This window comes from Zootoca vivipara, chromosome 11, assembly GCF_963506605.1.
Source record: "Zootoca vivipara chromosome 11, rZooViv1.1, whole genome shotgun sequence".
Taxonomy (NCBI): domain Eukaryota; kingdom Metazoa; phylum Chordata; class Lepidosauria; order Squamata; family Lacertidae; genus Zootoca; species Zootoca vivipara.
The window spans coordinates 39568429-39590470 of record NC_083286.1 but is presented as its reverse complement, the minus strand read 5'-3'; the positions used below and the strand labels follow the sequence as shown (position 1 = coordinate 39590470).

Below are 22042 nucleotides of genomic sequence, written 5' to 3'. Positions count from 1 at the left end.
ACAGAGCTTCCCTCCAAACAGTCTTTTGTTCCCTTCCCCTTTTAAAGTTTTCTTAGATTCTTCAACAACAACAAAAACCCTTCTGAATGCTTCCCCAGGGTGGGGGTTGCTGCAGACGCGGATGCGCTCTTTAATAATGCTTTCCCCCTTTCTCTCTGTTCAGAACATGTGCCTACAGCCTGTGCGAGGGTGGATGCACTAAGATCTCATGGCTACCCAAGAGAAGCGCTGCGGCTAGCAATAGCTATTGTCAATACACTAAGGAGGCAGCAGCAGAAACAGCAGGAAATGTTCCGGTTCCAGAAGAAAGGTAAATGTGGGCAAGACGATGGCAAAAGGTTGCAGCCTGGGGAGAGGAAGGCTGGAATGGGGCCAAGTGCAAGGAATTGCTGCTTGGAGGTAAAAGACTGTGGCTGTTCAGTGGTTGACTGTAGCTGGCGATGGGAGGTGGTTCATTGCCAAGGGCTCCATAGGGCTATGGCAGTGTTTGCACCTCTCTGTAAAAGAGCCATAATGCTGGCTTAGAGCTTTTAGGTTCTTCCTACTCCCACCGACACCCCATCTTTTGAATACCTAAATTCAAAGCAAGGAATGCTGTAGACATATATTTGTAAAGCAAGCAACCAAGATGGTCTCTAAAGCGGCAGAATAATTTGGACCGTACTGTTTTCTACTCCTAACCTTGGACTCTGATGATGAATGTGGGGTGGCTGATTTGTAAATGTGTGAAAAAGATGTGTTCATTTAACTAGTGCATTGTTGGATGGGTCTAGTCATTATTCATAGAAGTAAGGGTTGCTGTCAAACAGCAAACTATTGCTTGGTTGCTGGATCCAGGAATTAGAAGGGGGTTCAGGCATACAGCACCCTCCCCCCAGTTCCTAACACTATGAAGGCCCAGGAAATAATGAAAAGTGGGGGGGGGGTTGTTTCTCTGAAGTTGCCTTTTGTTTTTTTCCTGAAACATTGAAATTACCTTGAACTCCTGACACGGACAGTAGCATTTGGCATGTGTCCAAGTAACCTTTCAGTCAATTTCACTTACAAAAGTTAGTGTTTGATTTGCCCCAAAGTGCAAAGGAAGTGCACATGGGTGGGGAAAGTGTACATACAATTGCAGTCCGGAATTTATTCTTTTGGGGTAGTGAGGTCATTGGAAAGGAATTTGGGTGTGTATCTTAACTGCTTATACATCTGTAGTTCAGTAACTTGTTCTTTGTAGTAAATTGTGTTTACCTGGTAGTAGTTGGAGAACATAATAAAGTACTGTATACACAAATAGGGTTTTGCACAAGGATTACACAGGAGCTGCCTGCACTGGACAGCTTATTCTAGACACCCTACTCTTGCTTCCACTCATCTCTCTGAGGCCAAATACAGGCGCTGTAGTTGATCACCCATCCTTATTGGAAAATGGGAGGTGCAGGTTCTTCAGAAGCTGCATGGTGTTAGAATGGACAAAAGGAGTGTACGAAAGCCTCTCTGATGGAAAGGGCACCTGAAGGATCTCCTGCATCCTGACGAAGCATGTGCCTTTCAGCTCTACAGAGAACAGCAATAATTATTATTATTATTATTATTATTATTATTATTATTTATACCCCGCCCATCTGGCTGGATTTCCCCAGCCACTCTGAGCGGCTTCCAACAGAATATTAAAATACAATAATCTATTAAACATGAAAAGCTTCCCTAAATAGGGCTGCCTTCAGATGTTTTCTAAAAGTCTGGTAGTTGTTTTTCTCTTTGACATCTGGTGGGAGGGCGTTCCACACGGCGGGTGCCACTACCGAGAAGGCCCTCTGTCTGGTTCCCTGTAACTTGGCTTCTCGCAGTGAGGGAACCACCAGAAGGCCCTCGGCGCTGGACCTTAGTGTCCGGGCTGAACGATGGGGGTGGAGATGCTCCTTCAGGTATACTGGACCAAGGCCGTTTAGGGCTTTAGAGGTCAACACCAACACTAGTTTTGGGCTTCTTCTTTGCCCAGCATCTCTACTTGGCAGTAAGCCCTCTACTAACCAGCCCGTGGGCCTCAGCATAGGTGCCCCTATGGACCCTGGACCCTGTCGACAGGGGATCTGTTACCTTTTACATTTTGCAAATAAGGCAAATCTAGCTGACTTGAAAGGTAGATCTTTTAAGAGTTGTCATGCGACACATGCCTGGGTTGTTGTTTTTCCCAGTTCCACAGGATTAGTTTAGTCAAAATAGTGCTCCTTGTTTTTCTCAGCAAGGAAACTAAAATAGATATCTCTTCTGTGCATACCACAAGTGTGCTTCCTGTTTATAAATCCTTCAGCAGTGACTCTAAAGAGAGTTTGGATAGCTTATAATCAAGGAGTCTTGCATAGACTGTAGGGTAGGCAGTGGTGATCTATGGCTTGCTATGATAGGTAGTGAGAAATTACGTTGTTCTAATTGATGCATAGTAGAACTGGTATTCTGTGTTAAGCAAAGCTGTGTTCGGTCAGTATTATTCTGCAGTTGGCATTGATGCATCTCCCTGAATGAAAAACTGCCCTGGGCCTTCTGTATAATGTGCTCTGTTATAAGATACAGTATTTGGGTTCAAAATCCAGTTTATTTGTGGTCACTGATGCTGCATATGCTGTTGCTAGCTACAGTTTCCATGTCTGAAAAATCAGAATGATGAGGGGGGAAATGCAAGCTCTTTTGCCTACTAAAAGCACTGTATGATCACTAAGGCTGCATGCATTTATTTTTCTAATGTAGAACTTCTCCACAAAGGCGTTACCTCTATAACAAACCTGGAAGGCTGGGTTGGGCACCCATTGGACCCAATTGGCACCCTTTTCAGCAGCCTTATGGAGGCCTGCAGGGTTGATGATGAGAGCTTCCATGTGTTCTCAGACTTCACAGGTAAAATTTGATCATGGGTCAACTTGACGTATTTTTAAGCATGCTGTGGTTTTAACTTTGCTTTAGACCTATTATTTGCAACCATGCTTGCAAAACACCATAACTTAAACATTTGCTGAACAGGGGTGTTGACAGTGCTTAAGAGGGAGGGATGTAGTTTGCAGGTGTGCAGACAAAATAGTAATCTTGCCCTACTGTCGGAATATATGAAGCTGCCTTCTACCAAGGCAGACCATTGGTCTATCTAGCCTACTGTTTGCCCTGACTGGCATCAGCTCCAAGGGCAAAGGTCTTTTCCAGCAGCTACATCCTGATCCTTTAAAATAGGAGATGCCAGAGCTTGAACTTTGGACATTCTGCCTGCAAAGCAAGTGCCTTATTACTGCTAGTAATATTGGCATTGGCATTATTTACAATGCTTTTGCTTAGTGCTTTCAAGTGTACCTGACATGTGTGCACAACCCTATGAGGTGGTCAGTGCTGTCGGCCATATTGTAGATAGGGGGTACTCAGGCTAAGAGAGTGGCATGCCCAGGGCTACCTTGTGAGGGTGGCTGTCTTTGTGAAAATTTGCGGGAGGCTTGCAAACGATGCAGGAGGACAGGCACAAATAAGGCATGTAACCGCAAGTAAACTATGGAGTGACTTGATGTTTTTTTCCCCCCTCCAGAGAATATGGGCCAGTACAAATCTTTGGAGTACTATCACCTGCCTGCCCACAAATTCTTAGAAGAAGGAGAATCTTATTTGACGCTGGCTGTGGAAGTGGCATTGATAGGACTGGGGCAGCAGCGAATAATGCCTGATGGCTTGTATGCACAAGAGAAAGTTTGTCGGAATGAGGAACAGTTAATTTCCAAGCTGCAGGAAATCGAACTGGATGACACGCTGGTGAAGATTTTCCAAAAGCAAGCAGTCTTCCTATTAGAAGGTAGTTGACTATTGATGCTAACCACTTCTTTCAGCAGTTTCTAATAAAAAGACCAGGTACTCCTCTGGGAGCTGGCTTATCTGGTAATTATCAGGTTCTTAGGAATCTAATGGTTGCTTATAGATCTTCCATCACACACCCAACGCCACCCCCATACTATACTTAAACATCGCATTGATGTGGAATTGGAAGGGTCTTGTCTATGTATTATCTGAATTAAAAGTATCCCCCCCCCTCCCAGTTAGTTTAGGCTAGCATGTAAGGAAACTGAAGTTCATAATGACACTACCATTTTCTAGCGAAACATTGTAAATGTGTGAAATTACACTTGCCCTGGACACTCATTCCACTGGCCCACTTTAGATTGCTTATGAGGAATTTCATACTGTGAGCTTGGTGGGGATGGAAAGTAGCTTTGCATGTAAAAGTATGGTTTTTGTCCTACGTCAGAAATCACACTCTGATACTTGTGCCTGAAACTTTGCAACAGAGAAGATTTCTTGCAGTGTCACACTGTAAATCATTAAAACACAAGGGAAAGAAATACAGTACAGTGATGTGTTTTCTTCGTCCTTTAGAGAAAGTGTATTGCTTACAAGACATGCACACGATAATCCAAAACATTGCTTAGATAAAGCAAGAGAAGAGGGCTGGTCTTATGCTGGATTGGCAGAGGCTACCTGCCAATCATGATGCCCAGAACATCTTTCTTAGCAGTGCAGTTCAGCCAAGGCCCATGCTCGGGACAAGCAAACTTCCTATTTGGAGGTTGCAATCTTAATGTAATTAACAGCTAAAGAATGTAAGAAGAAGAAGAAACTGGCACTATGGGCACTTTGTGGGTGGGTGGGTCTGTTTAAAAGTAGTGATAAGTAGTGAAAGTTGTAGATGCCATTGTTTTGGCCCTTCTGGAAAAATGAGAGAAAACCTTATGGGTTTTCTGTTGGCGTCAAAATGATGTTATATATTAGCATTAGGTAATCTTTAAAGAACAAGTGTGTGCCTTTTTAAAAGCATTTCCCCCCCAGCATTACTTTGGAGCCTTTTGTCAGTTTTTGTTGTTTTTGTTGGGGGAGTTTCCTTAAAGGATGGATTCATCTAATTTCAGCTTGATTTGAGCGGGTGCTTCCAATTCTCCACACTTCAGTGTTTTCATAGAATGTAGTTCTTAAGCTGACAACCTCCGCTTCCCTTTTTAAGTATAGGAAGCTGCCTTCTTCTGAATCAGGCAGTAGTGTCCAGCTAAGTTCACTGACTTGGCAGCTGCTCTCCAAGGTTCCCCAGAGTTTCTCAGATTAAACCTGGGACCTTTTCCATGCAGAGTTTGTGCTTTGCCATTGAACTATGGCTGCCTCCCTCCTTTTAGCAAGAGGTGCAGCCACTTGCCCCAGTGCTACAGCCCCCATACCTTAGTAGCAAATAACTTAGGGCCTGAGGAAAGGTCAGAAACCTTTTGCGATGTTATGCGCACCTGCCCACCACATGCAAGTGTGTGAGCACATGCGCACACTCCTGTCCACTCCCTGCTTAGACAATAAGCTCACCTATGTCGCATTTGACTACATCCAAGGGTAGTGAGGGTGGTGATTCAGATACCTTGGCTTGACGTGCATGGTAGAAATGCTTCTTAGTCAGTGAACTCCCTGCATTTTTGCCACTTTAAACTGCATGAGCAATTTTCATAACAAGTCAGCTTAACATTTTAAAAAAACATGGAAGAGCTTCTATACCAATGAATGAAAAGCAAACAAATGAAGTATTCTGGGCTCTTTGAATCCAAGAAGGAAAGCTATAGCCTAGCCAGGCCACCTTATTTGCTTCAATAAGATATATTTATCACCACCATTTTCTTTTAGTACTGCACATTTCTTAGAGGACCCCTCACCAGAGAGCTTATTTCTCTTCACTGTGAGTGCTTTTTTTTGGCAAGGATTATTACAATATTTCTAGATAACTTTTAGCACTTTCGATTTTATGTACAATCAAACTACAGCACTATTTATAAGACTTTCTGTTTTTTTTTCTCCCTTTCCCACATCCCTTCCCTCATAGCTGGACCCTATAGCGGTCTAGGTGAAATCATCCATCGAGAGAGTGTTCCAATGCACACATTTGCCAAGTATCTTTTCACCTCTCTCCTACCTCATGATGCTGAACTAGCATACAAAACTGCACTGAGAGCAATGCGGTACGTGTCTTTAAACCTCATTTAGAAAAGAAGCAAAAACCCGGTCAACGGTATGAGCTCCCTTCATCCATAAAGTCATGAGGGAAGGCCTTGCTCCACACACCTGTTCTTTTCGGGGGTAAAAAGGATGGTGACAAGGAGCAATACCTTTTCTGTAGTGGCGCCCTGTGTTGTGGAACGCCCATCTCTAAAGGGGCTCACCAGGTAAGCTCCTTTGACTTTTAAGAAGGCTGGCAAACAACTTCCTCCTTTAAGGAGAGCGATCCTGATAGAGGATGTACACAATGTGTTTGATTTATCTCTGTGTTTGTAGTACGTTGTTGAAGCCTATACTTTCAATGCAAGTGTTTCTGCACTTGTCTTAGATATAGTTTTTGAGTAACCCTGGAGACCTGTTTGGCTATAGGATGGGAAATCTAATGAGTGAGTGAATGAATGAGAACCGCCAGACTGATTTTAGGAACAGGTGGGTTTGAACACAGGTTAGCACGTTGCATAGCATGAGTTAATTTGAAAATGTTCTCTAACTTCTATGATTCCAGGTTTTAGTAGTTTTTTAACCTTCTGATACAAGCAGTTCAGTTGCTTTAATCCGCTGCTCCAAAAATGAAATTCCCAGCAGTTAAAATTCAGGAGAGAACCCTGATTTTCATCTTTCTTAAAAAAGATATCTACTGTGCTTGACACCAAAAATCCTCAGTCCTGGGCTTTGTGATGTTGTAATAAATAGCACTGGGGCGAATTGCCATGGTAGATCTTCACTTTTTCAAGTATGAGCAGCGGTCTTGCAAACACAGACTGACTTGGGAAACAATGGCAAAGTTTCCTCCTTGCAGCTCTCTGCATTCTGTGGAAACCTCTCTGAAGTGCTCAGTTGCGTTTATCATTGTTGGTAGTAAATCCCAGGGCTGTAATCTGTTTAGTCTGTCCTTCAGGGCTGCTTAATGGGCAACCCTTCCTGTTCTCTCAGAGCTGGTGAGGGTGGGGCAAGGAGAGGATAATGTTCATGTTAAGTCTACGCTGCTGCATGGTCAGTCCAGTTCTTTTGTCTGTTTCATTACCAGCCGTCCTTGGGCACTCCTGGATAGAAAATTGGAATTAAATGAGGTGTGTCACAGCATTAAAATAGCTGATAGTCTCCTTTTTGCTTTCAGTTCTAGGGCGTTAGGTCTGCCCCAAGGGAGTGTTGAACTTACTCCTTGGGGTGGCTGTGAGTTCATATATCTCAAAGGAAGCCCTTTGGGAACACAACTGTGACACACACCAAGAGCAGGGTAGAATTGGGACCCATCTGGTCTACCAAAGAGAGACTCTTCTGTTTGACCCATGAAATTTTCTATTAGAGCTAAGGCATCTTGAGACAGTAACACAGTCTGTAATATGAACAAAGTATGCTACAACTCTGGAATATGTCCATTGCATGGTTGGGGCAGAGTACAGTCGTATCTTGGTTCCCAAATGCCTTGCGACTCGAATGTTTTGGCTCCCGAACACCGCAAACCCGGAAGTGAGTGTTTGCAAACGTTCTTTGGAAGCCGAACATCCAGTGGGGCTTCTGCGGCTTCCGATTAAGTGCAGGAAGCTCCTGCAGCCAATTAGAAGCTGCGCCTTGGTTGTCAAATGTTTTTGGAAGTCAAATGGACTTCTGGAACGGGTTCTGTTTGACAACCAAGGTACGACTGTACTCTGCATTTCAAGAATCTTAATTTTTTCAAAAACTGAAAATTAAATATCATATGAATTGGATTCTGCACCAAGAGAAGCAAGCACTATGAAAACATATACACATGGTGCAAATAAATCAAGACTTGCATAATTTCTCTTTCATTTTGTATTATATGTTTTGTAGTTTTAAAAACTATTACACATAAATTTTTCTGCTTATGATTGTTATCAAGAGAGAGGAATAGCACTAGACGCTTTGTAAACTAGGCTGCATTGGAGGCAAAGCTGTGCACATAACGGCGTCCTCTGCTCAAGGGAGGGCTGCTTTGCACCTCAGGCTATAAAGTTATGCAATAAAAGGTGGAAGAAATCTAAAGACAGCCGCCTTCTTGTGCAAAATCTGGTGGAGCTTCTTGCACAAGTAGAAGCAGGAAAATGGCTGTAGAATCCGTGGAACCACGTAAAACTATGAGTGATGCCAACATCTGTAGAAGCCAGAGGGCACCATTTAACTGTGAAGCAGTAGTAGTGATACTAATTCTTCAGAGGGCCATTCCCACTGATGATCCCACAGACACATGCTCACACAGAATTCTGCTTTTTGACATTCCATTTCCCACTGTCCTTCAGTACTTCTGCTCTGAATCATCATGGTAGGGAGTTCATGCAAAGAACAAAAACAAAAAAAAAGCCAGCTATTTTCATTCAAGTAAATTACAGTGCAGACCCTTCTAATAATAGGTCTGTAGTAGGAAGAGAAATAACTTATCAGCTTAGGGCAACTATTTCTGTTAAAACTATTGTAACCTTTCCCAACCACTATGTGTAGGTTTGCTTCATATTCACTTCTTTGCATTATGTTAGGCAGGGGGTTTTTCTTTGCAAGAGAAACTGTTGTCACCAGAATGGCTTCTAAAATGATGTTCACTAGTTTGCAGATAGTTAAATGGCTGTCTGCTAAATTGGAAGACACCAAACCATGACCAGAATGTCCTATTTTTCCCACTAAAAAAATGGAAGGTGAGGAAAGTCATATCAGGAGAAAAAAAATGTCCTGTCCCCCCACCATTTTTGAAACTTAGTTTTGAATCACAGATGCTAAAAATCCAAACCATGGAGAATTTCTTATTTAAGTTCGTTTTCTTAATTAGGAGAAACGGGCTCCTCCCTGCCTTCAAAGGCTGAGTTTGCATCACACCATAATCCATAGCTAGGGTTTGTTCTTGTTTGAGTGAAACAAACTATGATCCCTGGGATTGTGGCTTGTTGCTTTCACTAGGGAAGGAGCAAAGCAGGAACAATTTCTGCATTCACAGTAAACCATTAACTATGGTTAGTGCAGGCATCCCCAAACTGCGGCCCTCCAGTTGTTTTGGCCTACAACTCCCATGATCCCTAGCTAATAGGACCAGTGGTCAGGGATGAGGGGAATTGTAGTCCAAAACATCTGGAGGGCTGAAGTTTGGTGATGCCTGGTTTAGTGGGACAAGCAAGGCCATTTTGTTGAGACATAACACCAAACCACAGTTTGTCCTTATGATAACAAGCTTTGAGCTCACATGTTCTCCTTCGCACGCAAGAGGAGGGGATCAAAAGCTTTTGCCTTTGAACTACCCACAGATCTGTGTGATAGCTGAACTGAAGGGAACTGGCTTTGTTTCAACTTTACAAACAACAGTTGCCACAAGGAACTGCACTACCTTCAAAGACAGGAGCTTTCAACCTCCTCCTGCTGTGTATGTGCATGTGTATGGAGGAGGAGAGGCACAGCGTATGAGCCTGAAGCTCGATGCAGGCTTAATCTTGTAATGAGAAACTAACCAGACCTTTGTCTACATATTGCAGCATTTCTGTAGAAGGCACAACTTTTCTCATGACTATAATTTAATTATCCACGTATGTGTGTTTCCTGTTTACAGATTACTAGTATTGGAATCCACAGCTCCATCAGGAGATATGTCTCGTCCACATCACATTGCATCAGTCGTTCCAAATCGGTACCCCCGTTGGTTCACTCTAAGTCACATTGAATCTCAGCAGTGTGAGTTGGCATCAACTATGCTAACTGCAGCCAAAGGTACAGTGCTGGCAATTAAGCAGATATCTATTTTTAGTTGACTATATACATGAGTTTATATTGGTCTTGTTCACCAATGTGGTGCTAATGGGTATATATAATGTCTGCATAGGCCTTTCCTGCTGCTCCCAGGGTTTCTTCTCTCTGCTCAAATTAGACTCGAAAGGAGCATTCTGTGGCAGACTATAAAACAAGTTGTGTTGTACCTCGGTTTAAGTACGCTTCGGTTTGAGTACTTTCAGTTTAAGTACTCCACGGACCCGTCTGGAACGGATTAATCCACTTTCCATTACTTTCAATGGGAAAGTTCACTTCAGGTTAAGTACGCTTCAGGTTAAGTACAGACTTCCGGAAGGTACTTAACTTCCGGAACTCGGTACTTAAACTGAGGTATCGCTGTACTTGGTTGCAGTGTGTCTGTGGTGCCCACAATGGTTTTTCCAAAAAGCTGGACAACCCCTTATTACATGAATGAGCTCCCCTTTCCCTTTTCGTCCTCCAGTGAGTTGGAAGCGGGGAGATTGGAAGAATATACAGTCATACCTCAGTTTAAGTACACTTCAGTTTGAGTACTTTCAGTTTAAATACTCCATGGACCCGTCTGGAGCGGATTCATCCACTTTCCATTACTTTCAATGGGAAAGTTCGCTTCAGGTTAAGTACAGACTTCTGGAACCAATTGTGTACTTAAACCAAGGTACCACTGTACTTGATTGCAGTGTGTCTGTCGTGCCCACAATGGTTTTTCCAAAAAGTTGGACAGCCCCTTATTACATGAATGAGCTCTCCTTTCCCTTCTCGTCCTCCAGTGAGTTGGAAGCAGGGAGATTGGAAGCGTCCACTTCCCTGTTTAACGAACCCACGGTGGATCATTGTATCCAAACTCTGACAAAGTGTGGTTAATCTTAAGCAAGCTTTAGAGAAACAAGCTAGTCTCAAAACCATGATTTATGAAATTGATGTGTTTCCTTTCATATAGTTAAGACTAACCAAGTAACGACAGTTTAGGGTTCAAATGTAACACTCAACAGCAGTTAATTGTGTATGGAAGCAAAAGCTTTTGATCTCTTGGCTCTGCTGAAGCAGAAGAGTGAGGAAGAGGAAGTGTAGCACATATATCCACATTGAGCCAGGCTAAGTAGCCAAAGCAGTACTAAATAAAATGTACACAAGCACATCACTTGCTGTCCATGTGGCATGTCCAGCTCACATGTGTGGCAGATTTATTTTGGTACATAGATGAATTCATATAGAAATGGAAAACATGGATCTAGAATGTTGGGTTTAGTATCGTCTCTAAGGAAGTCTTTGAAATATTTATTTCCATTGTTTGTAGATAATAGATCAGTAAAAATATGCAGTATTTGAAACAAATAAAATATAATAAACAATGACAGCAACAGGACCGCAGTAAAAAGCAGAGATGGCTTAACCAAGTCCTCTCTAAGCCTCAGTAAACAAGTGTGTTCTGTGATGTAGCTGTCTGTGCTTCTAAGGGAAGAGAGATCCACACCAGGGATATAACTGCTGAGAAGGCACTGCCCCACATCCCTACACAGTGAGCAACATTTGCTGGTGGGATTTAAAAAAGGGCCCCCTCTGCTGTCTCAAAATGTAGGAAGACCGCTGTGGATAGAAACTTTGCATCAACGTACCTAGGTCCCAAGTCATCCAGGGCTTTGCATATTAACATCACACCTTTAAACTGAGCCCAATAACGTGTAAGCAGCTAATGTCGATCCTGCAAGTTCGGTGTTATATTGCTGCACATCTAAGTACCAACCAATGCTCTAGTAGCAGCACTCTCTGCACATAGCTGCAAATTCCAGAACATTTTCAAATATAACCCTACACAGAACACGTGGACGAGCAGTTGCCAGAGACTGCAAAACTGTGTGGTCAGACCATGCCGGTGAATTCGATGGAGCTGCAAATTGACACACCTTGTCACAGAAACCATGTGGGCCTCCAGTGACACAGATGAAACGAAGAGCAGCTCCAAACTGTGCACCTGCTTCTTCAGGGGGAGTGCAGCTTGACCTAAAGCAGGCCAGATGGAAGTTTCTTGGACATGAGTAGTGTCTACCAACCGCAGCTCCATTTCCTAAGGATTTAGCTCCAGTTTGTAGGCTCTCATCTAGTCCATTGCCCACCTCCAGGCACCGGTTCAGCACCATCACAACTTGCATCTGCTTCAGATGGTATGGAGATAACCACATCAGATGCATATTGATGACACTGTCTGGCCTCTGCGATGGCACATTGCAATATTCCTGTCGCTGCTTGTGTTCATGCATATATATATATATATTTTTGGCTGACCTTGCAGGTGATGTCCGAAGGCTTGAAACAGTGTTAGAATCTATCCAGAAAAACATTCACTCCTCATCGCACATCTTCAAGCTTGCCCAGGATGCATTTAAAATAGCAACGCTTATGGACAGCCTGCCAGATATCACTCTTTTGAAAGTCTCTCTGGAGCTGGGTCTTCAGGTATTTTTTCTTCTTCTTAATGCTGTTTCAATGCTTTAGTAAGATACTATAAAACCTTGGATCACTTTTGAACATGTATTCTTGGCACAACCAGTTTATAACGAACTTTTCCTACTCATCCATAGTCAGTAAGCTCTTCTTGTTCTACCGCTATACCAGATGGCATGGCAAAGGGAATTAAATGGAAAAATCTTTATTACTTCTTCACTTAGCTGGCTAAAAAAAAAAAAAAGTGTCCTGCTGTTACAAGTTGTATGACGTATCAGTAGATTTACCTTGTGTTCTTGGTATTAAAGAAACACACAGGCTGACACACACAACATGTATAAATTGTGTGGCTGCTTTTGAAATGTGCTCCGATCCTGTCCTAGAACTGGAAATCTGAAACCCTCAACCCTCAGAAGTATGGACACTAAGGCTGGTTTTCAGCATCATGGTGTGTCGCCAGCCACACATTGCAGTTTAGCAATATAGCACAATGTGGGGGAAATCTGCATTGTCCCCAGCCGGCGAGATGATACGTGGAGCTGCCGCAGCTCTCATTGTGGGAGTTGAGGCACTTCCACCCCGGCACTTCACGGGCTATGGCCAATACAGCTGGCCCCAGCCTGCTGCTCAGACGGGGCAAAAAGGCTCCTACACCCAGTTGAGTGAGCCCCGAGGCCCCCTGACCAGGCTCTGCTGGGGGTGGGAAAGCTGCCCCCAGTGGAGCCAGCCCTGATTCCCCTGCGCTGGAGCTGTAAGGACTTGGGGCTCCTTGACGAAGCTCCAACTACCTTCGCTGGTGTGGGGGGGGGTGAGCAACCTTGCCCGCTTGCCCCCCACTTCCCGAAGATGGACCAAGCAGCAGTAGCCAAGCACGCAGAACCTGTCAGGCTCCATGAATTTGACTGCCTTCACCTTCGCCCGTGCAGGTGCGCTGTCTCTTTCCTCTGGTGGGGCCTCGTTCACCCCAGGAAGGAGGACACAGCCCACCGTCCCGGACGAAATCCAAAAGGCGCAGGGTGCAAAGCCCACCCTATCCACGCTTTGCGGAGAGGGGCCCCCCAGCAGCATCAAAGAGCCCCTACACTGCCTGGCTGCCTTCCACTGGGAGGGTGGGCTTCACATACCCTCCCAGAGAAGGCAGCCAGGTGAGAAGTGGAAGCTTCATGCTCCCCAGCTGAGCAGACCCAATCCCACTCCTGCTCACATGCAAGCAGGAGCGGGGCTCTCTCAGATGGGGAGAGGAGCACTTTAACAGAGCCCCCATCCCGCCGCTGGCTCTGTAAAACTGCTTGGCTGAGGCAAGGACAGCTGCGTGCTCCCCAGCCAAGCAGTTTAAAGAAGCAGAGGAAGGAATAAGCTCTAGCGGCACCTCACCGATTCAGCTTGATTCTTCCTCTGCTGAGGCAGAGTGCAATGGCGGTTTCACCAGTAGTATATAGCTGGTGAAGCTGCCGCCGCTTGAGTTCCACTGCCTCCAGCTCCCGGCTACTTTATTTCTCCCTCAGCGCGCTGGGCGATGGAGGCAGAGGGATTTGAGCGGTGACGGTTTCACCAGCGATATGCCACTGAGTGACGCTGTCATCGCAGTCTGCCCCCACATACAGGTCCTGGGAGATATATCATCCAGGCCTAATGGACACCTTGCCTTTGTTACATCAGTGCTCTAATGCAGTGATTCTTGAATTGTAGTCTACACTGTGTGGCACACATAAAATAGACCAAAATCCTGACTACAGTGGTACCTCGACTTACGAAGGCGATCCGTTCCGTGGCGCTCTTCGTAAGTCGAAGTCTTCGGTTGTCGAAGCGCCCATTTTGCACATGCGCAAAGCGGGATTTTGTGCTTCTGCACAGGTGCAGAACGCGCGCAGGGCAAAAAGACTTCCGGGTTTGTTGACTTCGGCAGTCGAAACCTTCGGATGTCGAGGTACCACTGTAACTCTTCCAAAGAAATGGTGGCAAAATACCACTTAATGCTCAGCTCATGGTGCAGCTGCACTGAATGCATAGAGTGAGGGAGTATATGAAATATTACGGTACTACGGTAGGTAGTAGGTAGGTTTTGCTCAGTTTGTGTGGATGCTACTATCTCACCTGACAATCCAGGTAACAATTTTGTTAGAGTACGTAGTCCAGCTGCATTGGAACACAGAAAGTATTCAGTTCTTTGGAAGCCTTCCACGCAGTAACCTGGGGAAGTCAGGAAGCCTGTAGCCAAGAGAAGCTGCTTTCTGGATGTAACGGTTTCCTCTCTCAAACACTTAAGATGTGTAAGAAATGCTTCTCTTTCTTGCGGCGGAGCTGATGGAGAGTCCCCTTTTGACTAATTCCTAAGCAATGCATATTCTCATTTTTCTCGCATTGTGACAACTCTATGCTACAGTTTTAGTCTTGAGTCTTCCTAAAATGCTCATCTTTTTTTGTGAACAGGTGATGCGCATGACTTTGTCAACCTTGAATTGGAGGAGGCGGGAGATGGTGAGGTGGTTGGTAACATGTGCAACAGAAGTAGGTAAGTGGTGCCATTGGTCTCTGATGAATTCTGATTTAACTAGCACTGTGAAATGGTGTAATCAGTCAATCAAGCATTTTATTTGTATGCTGCCTTTCCAAAGTTAAAACCATGCTCAAAGTGGCTTACAACATGCAAAAAATCAAACTCACATAATTACAAACATAACAAAACAATATAGAAAACATTAAGAAATGCACAACCAAATTGAAATCATAAGATACAAAAAATATCAATAACAACAACCACAACCATGACGATACCCCAACCCAGGAACCTGTTCAGCAGCCTCACCTTTTGTAGCTGGAGTCAGTCCGGGCCCCGCCCTCCCAGACCAGATGGCACAAGGCATGCATGGGAGGGAGCAGGTCTTCCAGAACTCACAGCCAAGATGGTCTCTATATGCTGCTCTTCCAAGAAGAACCTGGGTAAAGGTAAAGGGACCCCTGACCATTAGGTCCAGTCGTGACCGACTCTGGGGTTGCGGCGCTCATCTCACGTTATTGGCCGAGGGAGCTGGCATACAGCTTCCAGGTCATGTGGCCAGCATGTATTTTGTTTCTTTTTTAAATTTACCTGTCTCTGTGCAGTAATGCCACACTGACATGAACTGAGAGTACAAAACTTAAACTGTCCTCAGCAAGAGAGCCTGAGCTCTATGCAGAAGATCCCAAACAGACAGAGGAATGCAGCCACCTGAAGGAAGTAGCTTAACCTTACTTGCTATGTCCCCAAATAAAAGACTGGGAACCTCCTTTGCAGGAATTTATATAAGGATAGAAGCTGAAAAGTGTCCCCTTTTATGAATTGCGCCAAGGAGGCAGGAGAAAGGCACTCCCCTCATAATCTCCCAAATTTGGAGCAAATTATGAAATGCCAGTAGTGTTCCAATGGTTGTGCATTCACAAGAAGAGTAAACTTCTCTACAAAGTTATTCAAATTAAATAACTTTTTAGAGAGCTGCATGTTCTCTTAAATGCCACATCGATCATGCATGCCTCTCTTTTTCTCCTTTCAGTGTGTCTTCTAAAATCATTAACTGATTTGTCCAAACCTTTGGCTGTATTCCTAGTTTTATCTGTTACTCACGGCTGCTTTGCGGTTTGCAGCTTTCAAATTTGGCCACCAACAGAATTGTGCAGGAGTGTAGAGTGCCATTACTTTCTGAGAAACTGGAAAGGAAAATCCAATCTGTATTTTATGGTTTTATGAAGATGGGTGCTGTTCCCCAAGCAGATTTTCTACATCACTGCAACACTTAGTGGTCAGGATTGCATTTTCCCTGTATTTGTTGAGTTTATTATTCTTTTCTCTCCTATCAAGTGATGCTATCAGCAAATTTGCATCCTCTCTTTCTCTTTTTTAATAGCATGTTTGTCTTGGCCAAGTTAATTGAAACCTAGATTGAGTTCTAGATATTAGAGGGCAAGTGTGTTTTGCTCAGTTAACTATTGGCAAGCAAATTGCATTTTTATCCCGCTGTACATTAGCATATTTATGTATAGCTTCCATAAGGAAGCTGTAATGTCAAGCAAAGATCACCTCTGAGACTCTAGGAAGTTTGTAAATGAGGGACATGTTTGTTTATGTAAATGAAGACCAGGCGTTGAGTGGATGGCCTCTGTGCCTAGCATTGGGTAAGGAGGGGATATGTGTATGCATGCATTATAGCACAACAGGGCCCAACTGAGCAAAATAAGGACCTCTGGGTGTGGTTAAATGAGTGCACAGATGTGTGCAAATTACTTTGAGTAATAATGAGGCACTCAAGCTGCCTATAAGCTTCAATTTATGAAGCCCATCAGTCATTGTTCGCCCTCGCAAGAGCAACAAAAGGGTACTAAAGAAACCTGCACATTTCAGATTGGAAGGCTGGTAGTGGCTCTAGATGAAGATGTTGCCTTTAAGGACAGAGACTTCTTTTTTTCCTGCTGGGGTTATATCCAGTTCAGTTTTGACTTCTTTCTTTTTTCATGGAAGAGGGTGTTCTTTAGGAGGGAAATACATTGAGCACTGGGACATTTGGGGAATGGGCCACACACACTCAAGCTTGTGGGGGGGTGCAGTTTGTTCACACAAACGGCACAGCAATGCGTTGTATTGGTATGCTAATCTTTATTTGAGAATCCCAATGATATGGCTCCATCTAGTTTTCATCGCTTCCAAAGATAGGGGCCAAGGGGTCTTCAGAACCCCAAAGGTGATCAATTATGCAGAGTGGGGCATACCTGCCCCCCCCATTTTTTATTCAAGTTGGCACCCTTGTTTCCAAACGAGGTGTGCGGACTACAGTAATAATAACCAAAGTTTCTCATTGGAAGAACAGACCCAATCTATCACAGCCTTTCTATTAGGAATGCTCACAGTCCTGATCTCAACACACGGACATTGGTGGGGTCTTCTACGGAGTGTTACAGACAAGGACCCCCCCCCCAGGTTACAGGTTCATTCTTTCTAGATACATATTAGGGTCCGCCATATTTGGTGACAAACGTTTTCTTCTGTGCCTCACAGGTGTTTATGCGCTGGATAGCATCATGCAAAGCTGGTTTACACTTTTCACTCCGACCGAAGCGACTAGCATTGTTGCAACCACGGTGATGTCCAACAGCACTATAGTCCGCCTGCATCTAGACTGCCACCAGCAAGAGAAGCTTGCCAGCAGTGCTCGGACGCTTGCTCTTCAGTGTGCCATGAAGGATCCTCAGAACTGCGCCCTCTCTGCACTGACCTTGTGCGAGAAGGATCACATAGCTTTTGAGACGGCTTACCAAATTGTCCTCGACGCTGCTGCCACCGGCATGAGCTACACGCAGCTCTTCACTATAGCACGGTACATGGAGCATCGCGGCTACCCTATGCGGGCCTACAAGCTGGCCACGTTGGCCATGACGCATCTCAACCTGAGTTACAATCAGGACACGCACCCTGCCATTAACGACGTTTTGTGGGCCTGCGCACTTAGCCACTCCCTCGGGAAGAACGAGCTGGCGGCGATAATACCTCTGGTGGTCAAAAGTGTCAAATGTGCAACGGTACTGTCGGACATCTTGCGTCGCTGTACTTTGACCACTCCCGGAATGGTGGCACTCCACGGAAGGAGGAACTCAGGCAAGCTGATGTCATTGGACAAAGCCCCGCTAAGGCAACTCCTGGATGCCACCATCGGAGCGTACATTAACACCACGCATTCCCGGCTCACGCACATCAGTCCCCGGCATTACAGCGAGTTCATAGAGTTCCTGAGCAAGGCCCGAGAGACCTTCTTAATGGCTCACGACGGACACATTCAGTTTACACAGTTCATTGACAACCTGAAACAAATTTACAAAGGCAAAAAGAAACTGATGATGTTGGTTCGTGAACGGTTTGGTTGACAATAAAAATGTGTGTGAATGGGGGGTGGGTGGGATGGGGTTGTGGGGGGAGCATTGGGAGGGTGGTATGTTTTTACTTGAGCCTGCCTTTGTATCCTTTTTAACTTAAAACAGAGCCACACCGGTATTATATGTGTATAGTTATATACTGAGTTTGCAAAACTAAATTGTCACGTGAAAGTTTGTGTGTCGTTTTTCCCCCCTCTCTCTCTTCCCCTTTCCTTTTCTGTTTTCGTATGAGAGATTGAGAGGCTTAAAAAAAAATTAAAAGTTTGGTTTACACTGAGTATATGTTGTCAAGTGGCAAAAGCCCACAGAGCTCTCCTGTTCTTTCTGTATATGTTCACAGCCTCAAAACAAAAACAAAAAAAGAGAAATATATTGCAATGGCTTTAAAAAAAAATACAAAACCAAACAAACACCTCCATCCTGTGATAAGTACCTCGAATGGCTCCAGCTTTACTCCTTTGTAACTCATCCTGACATTTCAGCTTATTTAAATGAACCAACCAACCCAACCACACAAATAACTAAATAGTTTCAAAGGCTGACCCACGTGGCTTTGCAGTGCTTGTTCATCCAGAAGCATGGCACACGATGCTTGTGCATGTGGAAACTTAGCGACTGTCAACATACATTCTCAGGGATTTGTCTGGAAAATAAAATTAAAAAGAATGAGAGCATTTATTGTACTGTATATATATATATATATATATTATACTCTATGTCGGAATATTGAGAATAAAATATAACATTAACTAATTTATAAAGAAAAAAGAAAAAAAAAACCTATAATGCAAAATACTTGAAGCTGCAGTAGCGTGGTTTTTAAACAAACAAGGAAACGTATTGGAAAAGACTAAAGTGCGCCCAGCTTCAGGGCTGGCTCAGGTGATGAACTGAATATGCTGGGCATCTATGCAGAGCCACCTTTTTGGATTGAATTGTTGGATGGAAATTGGGGAGAATTTTATACATATATATATATTTATACAGGCGAGTGTATGCATATATACATATGTATGTATCCACACTTGTGTGCTTGTAACAGGTACTCTAGTCAAGAGGGGACAACACAGCCGGAGCAGCAAGCCTTAGCATTAAGAATACATACAGTATGCCAGATTTGGGGTTTGTGCCTCCTAGCCTAGAAAACTTAAATATCCCTTTTTCACGCAGAGGATGGCTACAGATAACGTCGCCCCTACATTGCCGCTACTTGTAAACTTATCAAGGTGTGCACGAAACCTATGTGATGTCCTGGCTACGTGTAGCACCTGGCCATTTGGTAAGGTGACATTTTTTTAAAAAAAACAACCCGCTGGTCTTGATCCAAGCACAACAGGGAAAAAAGAGTTGTGCCGTAAAAATTGCCTTGCCACGCGGCCGGACGCTGCAAGTGGCCAGTTCCCCATGTGGTTCATACCCACTGTGGTTGGTTCACAAGTGGCAACTGTGAGGTAGAAGTTTGCCTGTGGCTTCCTACAATGTTTTCCAAAACAATTGACATAATACATTACACCTTTGCAGTGAGCTAATAATAAGCTAACCTTTGTGCACAAATAACATATATATTATATATATATAAATATATTCTGCATAGGTATTTGACTTTGTGCAGGACAGAAAGTTGTGTAGGTATGACTGTTCTACTTTTCAGTTCGTTTGTTTTTTCAAAAAATATTTTTTATTTCTTCTAGAATTACTTCAAAAGAAAGCAGCCTTCTATCTTGCCTTGTCTTAATGCTTTAAAATAACCAAACTGGAGATCTAACTACCAAACTGTTCATTATATTATTATTACTGTTATTACCAACTTTGGTTACAGTATAGTGTCTTTTACTTTTAGCTGATGGTTCTGTACCCTTGTGCTTTTTAAAGCATTTTTTAAAAACATTTTGGTGCAAAAGTTGTCCCGTGTCTCTTGTTCCCTTTGTTAGAGAACATGCTAGAAGTATGTTTGTAGATTTTGTTTGTTTGTTTAGAGGGGGGGGACTTGTTTCATGCTCTTCATTTTATTTATTATACTAGGGGGGAAAGGTTGTATTTCATCACCCCATGTAAACATGCTCATGAAGTTGAAAGTAATTAAGATTTGATACACTGATATCAATTTATTTATGTAACTAAATCACTGTTTTATAAACTTGTTAATGATCAACAATTTTTTTGTTTTGATTAAAATTAGTTTTTTGAAAGTTGATTTTGGACTCCTTTTTGATATCTGTTGCTTAAGAGGGAAGTAAAAACACCCATTGGTGCTGAAAGTTGCTTATGACTGGGATGAAGCCTTCCTTGGTTACTGGGAAACAACCCAAGTTCCTCTCAATTTTGCACCGAGTTTAAATACTAATGGCTGCTCCTGGACCAAGAGAGATGCTAACAATATTAGAAGTGCTCAGTTCATGGTGGGCATGTGTAGAAACCCAGCGTGGAGACAAAAGCTCTCTCAAATGTCATCTCCATGTGAGACCTGCTCATCCATTAACTCAGCAGCAGCCCCTACTTCCAAGGTGTTGGCTTTTGGCGTGTTCAGCCTAGACACTGAGCTCCAGCTCTGAGGGCCTTCTGGCAGTTCCCTCACTGCGAGAAATGAGGTTACAGGGAACCAGGCAGAGGGCCTTCTTGGTAGTGGCGCCAGCCCTGTGGAACGCCCTCCCATCAGATGTCAAGGAAATAAACAACTATCTGATGTTTAGAAGACATCTAAAGGCAGCCCTGTTTAGGGAAGTTTTTAATGCTTGATGTTTTGGCATTATTATTAATAATAAACTGTTGGGAGCCGCCCAGAGTGGCTGGGGAAACCCAGCCACATGGGCGGGGTAACAAATAAATGATTATTTTTACAAATAAGGCCTCTGCATTAATGCAACCTAGTTACGTTCCCTGCGTGCTTCTGAAGGTGAAGACTGCAGTGTAAACCAGCCCAGACAAGCTGTTCCAGGTGACAAGTTGTTTATGTTTGGGGTTTTACTGCTTCCCTTGTGAAAACCACACGGCAAGCTCAAGATTCATATTCTAGAAAGTCAGATGAGGGATTCCTACTTCCACCAGTCCCAGCCAGCAGGGCTACTAAGACCACAGTTGTAGTCCTGCAACAACTGGAAGGCTAGGGGTTCCTCATCCCTGCTATGCAAGTGCTTTTACTCCCTGCTTTATGCATATGTTTTCATGCTAAACTGCAGAATTAATAAAGGTAAGCATGGCAGAGGAATGCTAACGAAGCAATTCTAGGCAGCGAGGTCTACTGCATCAAGGGGCTTTCTTCCTATTAAGTGTGCTGTGGATTGCACTAAACCAGAGAGGTTTTTGAACAATGGAATGTCTCCTCTTAAAGCGCTAGAAGCTTAAAGTAAGTGTGACAATGCACAAGCCTCACTCATATTTTGATGACATCTTAAGGAAACATGTGAAACAATTGCCTTTCCTCAATAGGCTCTGTCTATACAGTGCATGTATGCGCATCTGCCTGTCTTTTCTGTTTGCATGCATGAGACGGAATGGGCTTCATTTACACAGGAGAGAATACTTCAGCCCATTCCGAACCTCAGTCATCATGTGGAATTTAATTTTCCCAAGGTTTTGCAGGCACAAAATCCTACCAGGGCTTGCCTACCACAGCTGTCAATAGGAATCTTCTCATAGCTCAAAGGACACAAAAGATTCAGCAGAGTTTATTGATGTGGGATAGCTCAGCTGGTAGAGCATGAGACTCTTAATTTCAGGATTGTGGGTTCAAGCCCCACGTTGGGCAAAAGCTTATTGCATTGCAAGGGGTTGGACTAGATGACGTGTTGCCTTCCAATTCTATGATCTGAATACCTTTGTCCATGGCGAGGAAGGAGCGGATCATTGTAATAAAAATCCATAGATTTCTTTCTTGCCAGCCAATGTTTTGAGCAGGTTGCAATGCCAAACGTCTCCCACTGAT

At 43.8% G+C, this 22042-nt stretch overlaps 1 protein-coding gene across 1 annotated transcript in view; it reads left to right on the top strand.

The window, feature by feature from the left end:
• Positions 1 to 18130, top strand: part of ZSWIM6 (zinc finger SWIM-type containing 6) — a 96074-nt gene extending 77944 nt beyond the window's left edge. Inside the window, exons 7-14 of the mRNA XM_035100374.2 lie at positions 164 to 310; positions 2734 to 2880; positions 3551 to 3811; positions 5864 to 5999; positions 9584 to 9741; positions 12071 to 12234; positions 14653 to 14734; positions 17249 to 18130. Of these exons, the coding sequence (XP_034956265.2) occupies positions 164 to 310; positions 2734 to 2880; positions 3551 to 3811; positions 5864 to 5999; positions 9584 to 9741; positions 12071 to 12234; positions 14653 to 14734; positions 17249 to 18111 (1958 nt within the window). The 3' untranslated portion in view covers positions 18112 to 18130. The remainder of the gene's footprint in view (positions 1 to 163; positions 311 to 2733; positions 2881 to 3550; positions 3812 to 5863; positions 6000 to 9583; positions 9742 to 12070; positions 12235 to 14652; positions 14735 to 17248) is intronic.
• The last annotated feature ends 3912 nt before the right edge of the window (positions 18131 to 22042 follow it).